Source organism: Callospermophilus lateralis, chromosome 15 (assembly GCF_048772815.1).
Source record: "Callospermophilus lateralis isolate mCalLat2 chromosome 15, mCalLat2.hap1, whole genome shotgun sequence".
NCBI lineage: Eukaryota > Metazoa > Chordata > Mammalia > Rodentia > Sciuridae > Callospermophilus > Callospermophilus lateralis.
In genome coordinates this window covers 89,106,174-89,119,129 of record NC_135319.1, presented here as the reverse complement: position 1 = coordinate 89,119,129, position 12,956 = coordinate 89,106,174, and the positions used below count along the sequence as shown (strand labels likewise).

Sequence of the window (12,956 nt, the reverse complement as noted above, 5' to 3'; positions counted from 1 at the left end):
CCAGGGAGAAGAGAGGGCTGGACCGCACCTTGCATGTCAGCAGGAGACAGGCTCTGAGACGAGCTCGCGGAAGTAGGAGGGGTACCAGGGAGAGCGCTTTAAAGGCCAAGGTTCGGGCAAGAGAAGAAGTCACCCTGGGTTCAAAAGCAGAAGTCCTGGTTCAGAGGAGAGTTTAACTGCCAGTGAGCTCCACGGCAAGGGAGATGGGAAGGCGATGAAGTGGCAGACTTCTACAACCCCAAATTAAAGGCCTGGCCCCTAATACAGGTAGGCACGACGGGGGTAATCAACACAGAACACCAGTCATGACATTTAAAGCAACAGGTAAATGCCACCCGCTATAGATCAAGGAGATCATTCACTGCAGGTATAGAATCCTGAAAGCAAAATTCAAGTATTCGACAGTAGAAAAATTAATTCGATAAAAAAAATCATTTCATTAAGCAAGTGAATGCACATCAATTCAGGCGTACGTCCTGAATCAGCACAGAGCCGTCACGATTATAATTACGACTACATATTCATACGGAAAGGTGCTTGGTACTGAATGATTAAAAAGCAGTAAACCAAAAATCATCGATGCCGTAACTATGAAAATTCCCCAACACACAGACCAGCACTGGTAGAAGACCAGTGTGAACGGCCGGTTTGCTGAGGGAGAGTGGTGAGACTGGAAGGGTCTCCCTGGCCGCCACCGATGTCCTTCCACATCGCTGGGGCCTGCTGCAGCGAGCTGTGAGCACCACACTCAGGGCTGAGAGGGGGTCAGAGAGACAAGCACGGCATCCACCCAGGCAGCTCCAGAAGCAGCCTTGCCCAAAGCAGTAGGTCTCACTCCCACCAGGGCAGGTGAGGGGAGCCCCGAGGAAGCATCAAGAGGGCAGGAGGCTGCAGGGACTGGTCAGGGGACCACTTTCAGCTACACAGTGGGGTCCCCTGCAGAGCCACAGACCAGTGACCCCAGAATGAAAGCTGTCAGCAATTGGAACTAAAGTTCCACCAACAGTGAGCTGTGAAATATTTCCTCCACCTTCTTTCCTTCTGCAGTTGCTCGCCACTGATAGGAACCCTAACTCCACACGCAAGTGTCTTACCACCAGTGGGGAAAGGCAACCTGTCAAATCAAAATAGTGCAGAACCTGGGCAACAGAGGGCAGGAGGCCCTGGTGGAGCTGGCCTTGCAGGCCGCACCAGCTCGGACCCCTGCTGGTGCTTACAGCGGCCAGAATGCTCCCCGGGCCAGCGCAGGCCTGGACACTTGTAACTTTGAGTGGCCAGAAACCAGCCACAGCAGCATCCCTTGAAGCTGGCTAGAGACCAGGCACTCCTCGGAGTTAGTGTTGGAATTTGCATCTTTACAAGACGTGGGGTTGTTGGTGTGCACACTGAGGCCTGGGAAGCCTCAGGTTGACAGCTCCATGTCAAACTGGCTACAGGCACCCGGCTTAGGGACCACCTCCTCCAGCCTGGGTGCCATTAACACCCACCACCCACGCTGACTCCTCCTGTGTGTGGAATTGTGTCCGCCAACAGGACACATTCAGGTCTCACCCTGGAACCAGTGAATGTGGCCTTATTTGGGAACAGTCTTTTTATAGTATAATCAAGACAGCAGGAGGTCATACTAGAGTGGATGGAGCCCTAGATCCCACACTGGTGTCCCTACAAGAAAAGGAGAACAACGGAGGCCACAGAAAAATAGGAAGGCCAGGTAAAATTAGGGGCGGAGGCTGCATGACACACCTAGGAGCCCCGCAAGGACCCTCTCCCTCAGAGGCCCAGACAGAAGCAACCCTACACCCTGACTTTGAGTTCTAATCCCCAGAACTGTGAGTCGAATCCCTGCTGTTGGAGCTCTTTCACTTCCGCAGTCCTGGGAGGCTGACACAACTTGCAGGCTGGCTGGTCCCTTCAGCTGCTGGACCCCTGGACCCCTCCCCAGGCTGCAGTTCTCCACCAGGTGCAGCCGTTCCTGGCACAGCCAGTGCTCCTGAGCAGTCAGCCTCGTCCACCCCAACATCCTGTCCCACAGTCCATCTCCTGCCAGGGTAAGGTGACCTACAAAGTCCCCATCCAAACCATCAGATCCTTGCCCAGGTGAAAGAGCAGAGGCCTAAGGATGACACCCAGACACGTCCAGGGTCACCCTGAATCACTCTCTGAAACACAGTCAACCCTCCCCCACCTCACAGGAAGACGGAGGCCAGGGGCGCTGCCTGCACCGAGGAAGCCCTCCAGGACAAAGGACCCCCTGACACCTCCAGCTGCTCGCTGGTCTGCAGTGGGACAGCAGCTCACTGGCTAGTTCCAGCCACACCCAGAATCACCTGGGCTGGGGCAGTGGGTTGCCGCTGTCTGGCTGGGCACAAGATCACGAGCCACTCAAACAGGAACAAACTTTATTTGAAAGAACCGCCAATAACACGTCCGCCCGGGAAGCTTCCCGATCCACCCACGCGGCGTTCTGCTGGTTCCTTCCCGGAACTCTAGCGCAAGCGCCTCCCCGGAATTCCCTCCTACTGCACTTTCCCAACCAATGGGAACTCTCCAGGAGTCCCGTAGCAGGAGTCCGGTATCCATATGAATGTACTTTTTAACATAATCGTATCATCTCAATGGCTAGCTGGCATCACCTTTCAATCAAAAATGCCATGCATCATATTAATTGGCTGTGGCTCCCAGCATCTCCCCCTTTCTGTTTAATTAAGCAACAAGTAATGTGGCTAGGGACCGTGCCTGTTAGGTTTGTCCAATTCAACATATGGTTCTTACCCGTCATTGGAAAACTGACCTTTAGGCGTCAGCCTCCTGTCTTAGGTTGATACCATTGCAATTGGATCATACCCGTCACTGACTACCGATCCAGCATATAGCCATACTTGTGGATAGGCCTATGCACCAGTGGGGGGGTGAGGTTCTTTGCCTCACCTCTGTTGGCCCCCAGATTTGGCCTTGGTGCCAGTGGGGGGGTGAGGTTCTTTGCCTCACCTCTGTTGGCCCCCAAAATTAGACCATCACTAGTAGAAGGGAGGAGGATACAGAAATGCCACAACACCAAATCAATTGACGACTCCTAGGGAAAATTGCATCACTGGTGACACATCAGCAAAGATACGCCAGCATTACCATAATTTGTTGTATCAACAGATAGATCACAGTGCATACAAGTGATACATAGTCCAGGCAAGTTTTGTAAGCAGTTCAAAGTGGAGGAATCTATCAATATGTCCCCGTACGGGCCACCAGTTGCCGCTGTCTGGCTGGGCACAAGATCACGAGCCACTCAAACAGGAACAAACTTTATTTGAAAGAACCGCCAATAACACGTCCGCCCGGGAAGCTTCCCGATCCACCCACGCGGCGTTCTGCTGGTTCCTTCCCGGAACTCTAGCGCAAGCGCCTCCCCGGAATTCCCTCCTACTGCACTTTCCCAACCAATGGGAACTCTCCAGGAGTCCCGTAGCAGGAGTCCGGTATCCATATGAATGTACTTTTTAACATAATCGTATCATCTCAATGGCTAGCTGGCATCACCTTTCAATCAAAAATGCCATGCATCATATTAATTGGCTGTGGCTCCCAGCAGTGGGTCACCAGAGCTTCCCTGGCATGGCCAGCAACCCTGTGCCAACAGACATGAAGGTCATAAAACCGATCTTTAGCGATGACACTGGCCTCGTCACGCAACACGCAGAGGGCAGCTCAGTCCCAGGAAGCGCAGAGCCAAGGACAGCAGGGCAGACCGGAGGGCCTTCGGAAAGCAGGGCCCAGACCCACATTCAACACCAGCCTGAGAAAGACACGGAGTCCCCACCTCGGCCGGAGTCCCAGAGCCAGGGCATGACCTTCACAGGACCCAGGAGCACATGGAGATGCCTCCCAGCAAACCAGGCGGGATCCACCTTGGCCAGGCACAGGGGGGGTCAGACAAGGAGGGTCACAAGCACCCACAGAAATGAGAAGGAGAAACCATCCGAGAGCTCCGAAATAGGAAGATGGCGAGTAAGTCAGGATTCCACCACAAGGTGACCTTAAAAAGATGGGCAAAGAGAAAATCTATCTAGAAAAAAATGATGTCTAAAAGTGTGTGGTGTATTCATAGGAACATATACTATGTGTATTTTACATAAAGACATGCCCCAAATCCTTGGGCCCTACGTCTGCAGACATAACCAACTGCGATCAAAAAAAAAGTTTTTTTAAATATGTTTACATTAAACATACACAATTTTTGCTCATCACTTCCTAAAAAATAAACATAACAACTATTTGCACAGCTTTCAGATTGTCTGAAACTTTATAAGTAAACCAGAGATTAAAGTATGATGTGGGAGGACGTGTGTCATGTGTAAATACTATGTCATTCTGCCTCTTATTTATTGATTTACTTATTGATTTTGCAGTGCTGGGAATCAAAGGCAGGGCCTCCCACAGGCCAGGCAAGTGCTTTATCACTGAACTACATGCCCGCCCCACTGTGCCATTTTCTATGAGGGACAGGAGCATCTTCAAGTTTGGGTGCAGGGTCTTGGAACCAACCCCCGCGGATGCCAAGGGGCAGTTCTGTAGACATACATGTGAATATACAGTCCACATAGATGTAGACATATGTGGGAAGGCACCAAAATGAGGAGACCAGCAGGCAATTATAAGGGTGGGACACTGCAGTGGAATCTCCCAGAGGTGAAGTGGTGCATGATTCTCCTCATTTTAATCCATTTGCTTGTGAAGAGGGAGCCTGTGGGCCTAGGAGGAGGGGCTGGGGGAGCGGCTCCTGCAGCCACTCAAAGCCATGGAGAGAAGCCTCATCTCCTCCACAAGGAAATCCTGCTGTATCTCCACCTTATTTGTCATCGACCCTGGTACCTTCTGACTATTTTTCCAAACTTGCAAATGTGTGAGAAGCAACGTGAACCCAAATGCTAGTTCAGAAATAGGCAAAAAGCAGCAAAAACTTCACCTAATGAAGAATTTGGGGTAACATGTAAGGCCAGCAAGTACCGCTAATTCAAGTCAGAGGAAATTAAAACTGTACCTCTTGGAGGGCCAAACTCACCCATCCACTGTATTTACTGAGATTACAAAACAGCTGATTTCCAACACAGCTCCCTCCTAGAAGGCCAGATGGAAACAGCACCACGAGGTGGTTAGAAGGGAAGAGAGAGGGAGGGCTGCTCCCCAGGGACAGTTGCCCTCGCCTGCTGCATGCCAACCTCAGCTTGGGGGGCCTCGAATTCAATCAATCTTCACCCCAGTCCAATCCACATGCCCGAGCGCCAGGGGCCTGGGGCTCTATAAGACAATGGAAGAAGTCTGAAAACTACTGAGAATATTCTCATAATAAACTACACAGGAGAGGCAGGAGAAGAGCCCTAAAGAACAGTAACAGGCATCGGTTCTCAAATGTGGGCTGAAATCCATTAAGCTGTTCATAAAATACGCTGTTAACCAGCAATATTCTTAGTGCAAACCATTAGTGTAGCATAGACTAAAGGAGACGACAATAGAAAAGGCCAGAATGTGGGAGGGCAGGCACTTCTCAGGAACAGTTTTCAGCCACACATACAGCACACCCACATGCCTGCACATGCTCAACAGGCACATATCCAGCACTCACGCTCACATCACATAGGCATGAGCACACACAAACATGTGCACACATAACATGCCCATGCACACACAAGTCACACGCATCTGTGCACAGAGAACATAGCCACACATGCACTCATACATCGACACACATAGACACAACATTCTCACACTAACATGCTACATGTATGCCTGTGGCACATACACATACACACACATATATAACACACAGACGTGCAAGAAGAATCCATCTCTTGTCATGGCTCATGTTCAAACTTTCCTTTTACAAAAGATCCTGGAATTCTTGGCTCCAGACACAGGAACAGGAATGGTTGGGTGTGGTGTGTGAAGTGTCTCCAGAATCATCCCAGAAAGAAGGTGGAAACACTTGAGGAACTGAGTCACCCTGACTACAATGCTCCAAACACCTTGATCTGGCCTTGCAATCCACTGTTGTCACACAGCAGGGCCACGACCCATGTCTCCTCCTCCAAGAGGCCTCCAAGCCCAGCCCGTCAGCTGTCTCCCTCCCCTTCAGACTCACATGACCTTCGTGGCGTGTCATCAGAGTTTCTTCACGGCTTTATGCACACACAGAGTGCGTGTAGGTAGGAAGCTCTACTGGGAATAGGCAGGCCCTATGCCCTTCCAGCCGGGACATGGACTCTGCAGCCCTAGTCCATGAAGGTGGACAAAAGGAACCAGCCTGGTTCCCCATGTCAGGAAGGAGCTGGGGCAGAGCTTCACTGTTCCCCCAGGAGCCATCCCGGGAAGACCTCAGCACAGGCGGGGTGGCTCTGGGTACAGGGATGGACTTGTCTTCTGCAGCGGGAAGTAAGAAGGCCAGGTGGCACTGGTGAGAGCCGGGTGACCGTGCAGCGTGGCAGAAATCAAGCCTGAGGAGCTTCTGAAAACCACTGCTGAAGCAAATGCAATAAGGACCCCAAAGAAGGAGTGGGGTACAATTGTCATACACTGGAAAACACTGTGGTGACTCTTCCAAAACCTGAAGTCAAGATCACCATATGACCTAGCCGTTCTCCTGCTGGGTATGTGTTCAAGAGAACGGAAGCCAGGGCGCGAGGGGTTTGCACACCCACATCACAGCAGCTTTACTCGCAATGGTCAAGGTCTGAGCAAAATACGGTCAATCCATACAAATAAACACCATCCGGCCTTCAAAAGGCAGGAGAGTGGCACAAGCTACAACAGGGAGGGACGCTGAAGGCCTTGTGCTGGTCGTGGGGCAAACACCCCCAACTCCACCTCCACGGGCTTGCGAGGGCAGTGAGGTGCAGAGATGGAGACCGGAGGGCACCTTCCAGGGGTGTAGGAGGAGTGATGGGCTCTGATCTTTGATGGGGTTTCAAGTGGGGAGATGAAACCGCTCTGAAGGGGCTGGGGTTGTGGCTCAGCAGTAGAGCGCTCACCTAGCACATGAGAGGCCCTGGTTCCATCCTCAGCACCACATAAAAATAAGTAAATAAAAAAAGGTATTGTGTCCAACTGCAACTAAAAAAATAAATATTTAAAAGAAAAAAGAAACTGCTCTGAAGCAGAGGGCAGTGGTCACAAAACAGTGGACACACCAACACCGCTGACGTGTGCCCTTAGAATGGGAAATTCACATCATGGTATCACAAAAAAATGTGCCTCCAAAAGGGTTTGGCTGTAGCCCTGAGGTTGGGGGCTTTAAATGAGGGGCAGTGAAGGGGCACTTGGCTGACCCTGTCTCCAGAAGCACCGGATACCCCAGAACCTGGGAAGCGGAGGTGAGCTGGGGTGGTTGCCAGGTAGCGGGAGTGAGGGCAACGGGGTGCACACGCCCTGCAGCCCCCTCCATCAGCCACGGTGTGAGTCTCCCACCTAAATTAAACCATTCTAGTAAAGACCTTCGCTAGGTCAAAAGGAAAATGGCCAAGTCTGCCCCACAGCAAGTGAGTGTGGAAACTCCTCTGCCCTGTCATCCCGAGGCCTGAGCCCTGCAGCTGCCCCTCACCCATGACTGGGCTGTAAGTAGTGGGTTCTGTTCCACGAAGGTGACTCCAGGGTGCTGACAGTGAGAAGCCCCCGTCGGGTCACCCAGACCAGGCCATGAAGACAAGAGGCACGCTGACCTCCAGGTCACAGACAGAAGATGCAGCAGATCCCCCAACTCCAAGCAGCCAACAGGGGCCACCCTTTGGGAAACAACATTTAAACCCAGGAAACGGCACAGTCTGGAGAACGCCTTCCGTAGGCAAAGCAATTCACAGCAGTATTCACACGTCAACACGGCAAAACCAAAAGTCAAAATGCCACAAAAACCAGAGTTCCGCAGCAGGAGCCCTTAAATCTCCAACGGTGACAGAACAACTATAGTGAAATAATAGAATAACAAATCAGCGGCAAGGTGGCAGGGGTGGGGGCAGCCTGCCAAACAAAACCCGTGCATCTGGCTTGCAGACGGGGGATCAGCACCAACGCACAAACGTCACCAGATCCGCTCGCATCTTACAAAAAAAACACCCCGCGAAGGAAATTCTTCCTGGTTTCCACTCACTAAATGATGTGACTTCAAGGGAGGCAGGAAGACACAAGTCAAGCCCAATCAAATTTAATAATGTAAGAATATATTTAGCAATCTAAAATTACTTCTGGGCACGAAACTTCCTGTAATTTTTATCTATTCTTACCCGGTATGCGTCTGTTTTTCTAAAATGGCACTAGACGCGGTAGTAAATGTACCCAGCACATTGCTAATTTTAACCCTGGAACAATAAGGAAGCTCTAAACAATACTGAGTTGCCAAAATTACCAACCTATAACTTGAAGATGCACACCATGTGGCTTTTCCCTAGGTCACCAATTTTTAGAACTAACTCTTGTAACGGTGAATGACTAATGCAGAACACCCCGGTGGCCCTCCCCGGCCGAGGCACCCCCTGGGAGGAAGAGGGAAGCTCGACTGTGTTCCTGTTTGGCCCAGCGGTTTCTCCTGGTGGCAGCAGCCAGGAGACGACTAGACACACGGTGCTTGTTCCCGAGAGCATGGCAAAACCTGAGAGTTGGAAAAGGACTTGCCCAAAGTATTTTTAAGAGAACAGGCCTGGGGACGTTTCTGAAATCATACATTAAAAGAAGATGACAAGAAAAAGGAAGAAAAGGGGCAGTTACAAAGCACAGTGGAAAGACAGCCACCAGTTAATCACTCGGAAGACTCGCTCATTGAGAAAATTACTGCAGGCAGCAAACTGCAAATGGCACAGCCTTTGTGTAATAAATCGCCAGGAAAGTCGCCTCACTGGAGGCCCAAGAGCACAGGGTGCTGGGCTGCTCCACCTGCTCTCCCTGCACCCCACGCCACAGCGTCCTGGAGGACGGTGGCCTTGCACAGCGGAGGCTATTCCACGGGACAACAGGGCAAGCAAAGACTAAGTGGGAGGAAGACGATGGTGGGCATGCTGCATCCCTCACTGTGCACCCGAGGACCTGGGAAGCCCAGCTGAAACGCCACCGGCAAGGCACAGCCTGAGGTCTGAATAATGTCACGCACATCTGCCCGCCTCGCAGGCTCCCCAAACCCAGCTGCCCTGACCAGTGAGCTGTCCAGCAGTCGTCATCAACACCCCACTTCCAGAGTTCATTCAGAACCTCCTCCTGCCCAGGAGCAAGAAGCCCAGCCAAGGAAAGAGCGAAGCACTCCAGGGCCAAGGGGAACAGCTGCAGCAGGCAGAGGAGGATCATGCTCCCACCCAGGAGATCCCCGGGTCCGCTCAAGTGCGGGTTGCAGGGTGCACCGCCCCTCTCAGCCCGTGCGGGACCCCTTCCTCCGCGTCCTCCCGGTGTGGTGCCTACCTTCACCCTGACTGTCTGGTCGGCCGTGCTGCTCATCATGTCGTTGATGGAGCGGAAGAGCTGCAGCAGGGACTCCACGAAGTCGGCCTCACCCTTGTCTTCATAGAGTCTGCAAGGAAGCACAGGATGCTGCGGGGCCTGCCGGAAGGCCACCTGGGCCGGCCGCCAGGCCACGGAGGGCTGCCTGGGGGAGGCAGCCAGCGCGGGATAGGCAGGTTGGTCAGGCAACCAGGTTGGTCAGGTCAGGAATCTGTGCAGGCCGGACTCCATGTGCAGGGGCTGGCTCTTAGGGACACCACCTGGTGCTGTCTCCATCACGTGTGGAACCTTTGACAAACCCCCAAACCCACCAACACAGGAAGGGAGGGACGGAAGGAGGAGGGGCAGAAGGTGGACAGGAGGAGGGACCCCAGAGACTGCCCTGTGAATGTGGTGTTTTCTGCTGGTTACCTTTAAACCCAAATGGTATATAATTCACAATCATGAGACACTTAATAGCCTAAATCTAACATGATCGCACGACCATTCGGAAATGACATAACAATTCATTCAAAATTACTTCATTCATCTTAAGAGTCAATGTTTACTGGAAAATTTTCAAGAGCTGCAGCATATTCAATAAATTGATAAAGAAGTTGTACCCTGGTAACGTGGATGCTGATATATGTTGCTAATTGTAAATAAGCTTTGTCTATAAATTATTTATTAGAAGTTACTCAGAGTTGCTATGTTACTAAAAAGCAATGCATTAGCATTTTAAAAATGTTGCAACTCTGATGTTTTATTAATGCAGACTAGTTTTCTGCCTAATTAAAAGTATACTCTACCTGAAAACTTGTGTACAATGGAAAATTCTGTAAACTAAGTGATAATTAATTACCCTAGAGGTGATCTTACATTTAAATGAGTTCCATTGTGAAGAATTCTGTGTGAAATGGGAAATTGCAATGTTGTGTATCTGTTTTGTAAATAAAGTTTCCAAATAGATGTCTGCTTAAACGTTGTACCAAACAACTAGAATCATGCAGTCATGAACTTGGGCTTGCAGGTGGCTGGGAAGCGCTTGGCAGAATGGCAAGAACTCGGGGTGAGGCTTCAAGCCTGCAATCCTTCCCCTCCCCAGGACATTTGTCACTTCAGGAGCAGCATGGGGTCTGAGACTAAAAACCCCAGTGACACTTCTACCAGAAGAGCAGAATCTTTTTATGTCCTCAGAGAAAATGACTTGAGCTTGGAAAACGCCAAGACGAGAAGCCCAGAATAACAGCAGACTCTGGGGTAAAAACACAATAGAACCTGGGCAAATGAAATGCAGACGGAGGCTCACCAGGGCCACCCTGCAGCCTTGCCCAGGACAGTGTCTGAGAGTTGGGGACTCGGCCCACATCCAGTCCAGAAGAGAGCGGATGACTCGCCTCCGGAAGATCACAGCAGATTTACCTGCTGTCAAATGAAGTCAGTCGACTCAGCAAAAGACCAGACCACATGGCCACATCAAGGAAAGAAAGACCCGCAGGTAATGGGAGCCCTGCAGTCAGCTAACAGAACATCGGGATGCTGCAATTAGTATACTTTACAACAAAGAAAAGAGAAAGACGAAATTATGGGAAATGGGAAGATAGCAAAAGAGAAGGTGAAACACAACATTTTGTAGAAAAGTGGATCTATAAAAAAGACTCAAGTGGAAGTTCTAGGAAAAAAAATATAATATCTAAAATTAAGAATTTAACATATGCTTTAGCTAAAAAGTAGACAATGCAAGAGACAGAATTAGTGAAATGGAAGACAATTCACAGAAAAAATAACCACACAGAAGGTCAGAAGAGGAGACTCCAGAGAAGAGTGTTTGGGAAACAAAGGTGCGATGAAGGCAGAGGGAGAGACACGGAGCTGCAGTGCCGAAGACCGGGCACAACGCAGGCAGAGGCAGACCCGTGGACGACAGGCAGGGCCTGAGCTTTCTAAAACCAGGGGACACCTCAATCCAAAAGTTCAAACATGTAACAGGGAATACATTCAAAGCAAAGCTCTCCCGTCATCCCACAGAGTCGGCAAATCCCCACAGAGACAAATGGTAACGGCAGCCAGCAGAAGAAACACTGCTCACCTTCAAAAATGTAAGAATGAGTCGAAAGCTGACTTCTCACCAGAAATGACAGAAATCCAAGAGAACAGGACATGGCCCAGAGGAAGGGGACAACTGCCTCCCTAGAAGGCTACGAGAGGAGAAGATGCCCTCAGACACAGGAGGAAATGAGTCGCTCAGGCAAGCAACACCTAGAGCTGACCTCTGCTAAGGGAAATCCCACAGAAGGAAGGTGACCCCAGAGGGAAATGGAATGGAGGCTGAAAAGCTACCATGAATCTAACACACCGAGGACTGATGACCGCACAAAACAGTAACTTCTGATGGAGTTTAAAATATATGCAGATTTAAAATGCATGATGAGGGCTGGGGTCGTGGCTCAGAGATAGAGCACTCCCATGTGGGAGGCCCTGGGTTTGATTCTCAGCACCGCGTATAAATAAATGAATAAAATAAAGGTCCATCGACAACTAAAACAATATTTAAAATAAAAGAAAATGCATGGTGATATCAACACAGAAGAGAGGAGGGGGTGAATGGAGTTCGGGTTGCATTTTCCAGCTCTGTGGAGCATTAGCGTGGAGGGAGGGGAACCGTGCAATGGGAAGGACCCTCTAGCTGGAGATACATGATCCCCCGGCAATCACCGAGGCTAGCAATGGAGGGCTTGCTAAATTTGGAGAGAGCAGAAAGTGGGACAGAGAAGAGCAAGTCTGATTGGTACTGAAGTAGGCAAAGAAAAGCAGAAACGGGGACAAACCAATGATGCCTAAAAGAGAAGGCAGTAGCTACAAACCTGTGGAATAAAAAAAAAAAAAAAAAAAAAATGTAAGAGCTGTCAAAATCAAAACAGGGTCGTTGTGACCAAGTAAATGCAGCTGGGAGGTTGTGCAGGAGGGCTCTTATGCAGGGCTCCCTGACACTAACCACCAGGAAAGGCTGCCAGCTGCACGATTGCCCCAGGGCCACTGCAGCCCCAGTGCAAAAGGGCTTCTACCTACATGCTGTGGTCCAGCTCAAATCACCATGGCCAAGGAGCAGGTTTCAAATGTCTGACGTGGTCCTCGTCATGTTTGTCCTTCAAACACCCTCGTGCCTCAACCTCTTTAAACTCATCCACGGCCACAGTGGCAGGTATGTCCCCTGGGCAGCGTTCTGCTGTCCTCGCAGCAGGGTCATTCCCAAGGGTCATTTATATTTAAATGAATGGAAATCATTAAAAGGACTGTCAGACTGAACGAAATAAAAATAGAGCCATACGTAAATATCAAGGTCCCAAAAGGCTGGAAATAAGAGTGGAGAAAAGGGTGTTCTGCACAGTCACCAGCCAAAAGGCCAGGAGAAGGTTTTCATGTTGAGTACGAAGTGGATCCATAAGAAAGGCATCACGATTATAAATACGTAGGTCTATAATACCACTGCCTCAAAATCCATAAACATCATT

At 50.3% G+C, this 12,956-nt stretch overlaps 1 protein-coding gene across 2 annotated transcripts in view; it reads right to left on the bottom strand.

Moving 5' to 3' along the window:
- Dock1 (dedicator of cytokinesis 1) overlaps window positions 1-12,956 on the bottom strand; it is a 447,303-nt gene that overhangs the window by 323,612 nt on the left and 110,735 nt on the right. For both annotated transcript variants that reach the window (XM_077105459.1, XM_077105460.1), the window contains exon 23: window positions 9,427-9,535. In XM_077105459.1, coding sequence (XP_076961574.1) covers window positions 9,427-9,535 — 109 coding nt within the window. The remainder of the gene's footprint in view (window positions 1-9,426; window positions 9,536-12,956) is intronic.